The sequence below is a fragment of the Mesitornis unicolor genome, unplaced genomic scaffold (genome assembly GCF_000695765.1).
Source record: "Mesitornis unicolor isolate BGI_N332 unplaced genomic scaffold, ASM69576v1 scaffold35639, whole genome shotgun sequence".
Classification (NCBI taxonomy): domain Eukaryota; kingdom Metazoa; phylum Chordata; class Aves; order Mesitornithiformes; family Mesitornithidae; genus Mesitornis; species Mesitornis unicolor.
This window is the reverse complement of record NW_010207167.1, coordinates 4,136-4,393: the sequence shown is the minus strand read 5'-3', so window position 1 is coordinate 4,393 and position 258 is coordinate 4,136. Positions and strand designations below refer to the sequence as shown.

The 258-nt window shown below is 66.3% G+C and overlaps 1 protein-coding gene across 1 annotated transcript in view; it reads left to right on the top strand.

Moving 5' to 3' along the window:
• Positions 1 to 47: 47 nt before the first annotated feature.
• EMID1 (EMI domain containing 1) overlaps positions 48 to 258 on the top strand; it is a gene marked incomplete at its 5' end in the record, with an annotated part of 3,446 nt that continues 3,235 nt past the window's right edge. The window contains one exon of the mRNA XM_010192035.1: positions 48 to 164. Within this exon, the coding sequence (XP_010190337.1) occupies positions 48 to 164 (117 nt within the window). The remainder of the gene's footprint in view (positions 165 to 258) is intronic.

The window sequence follows — 258 nt, the reverse complement described above, 5'->3', positions numbered from 1 at the left end:
GGACCCCGAGCCCCTTGGGGTGACCCTGACCCCCCGTTTCCCCCCAGACCCTGTGTGGGGACTGTGTCCAGCTGCAGGCGGCCTTTGAAGCGCCCAGCGGCGTCAAGGGCGAGAAGGGGGATGGGGGGATGCCTGGTGCCCCTGGCAGCGAGAGCTGCGCCCGCGTGAGTATTTGGGGATCCCAGTGCCCAAAACGCCCTGGTTTTGGTGGGTCTTGAAGTGCAGAGTTGCTCCTGGGCAAAGCAGCAGGAGCTTGCC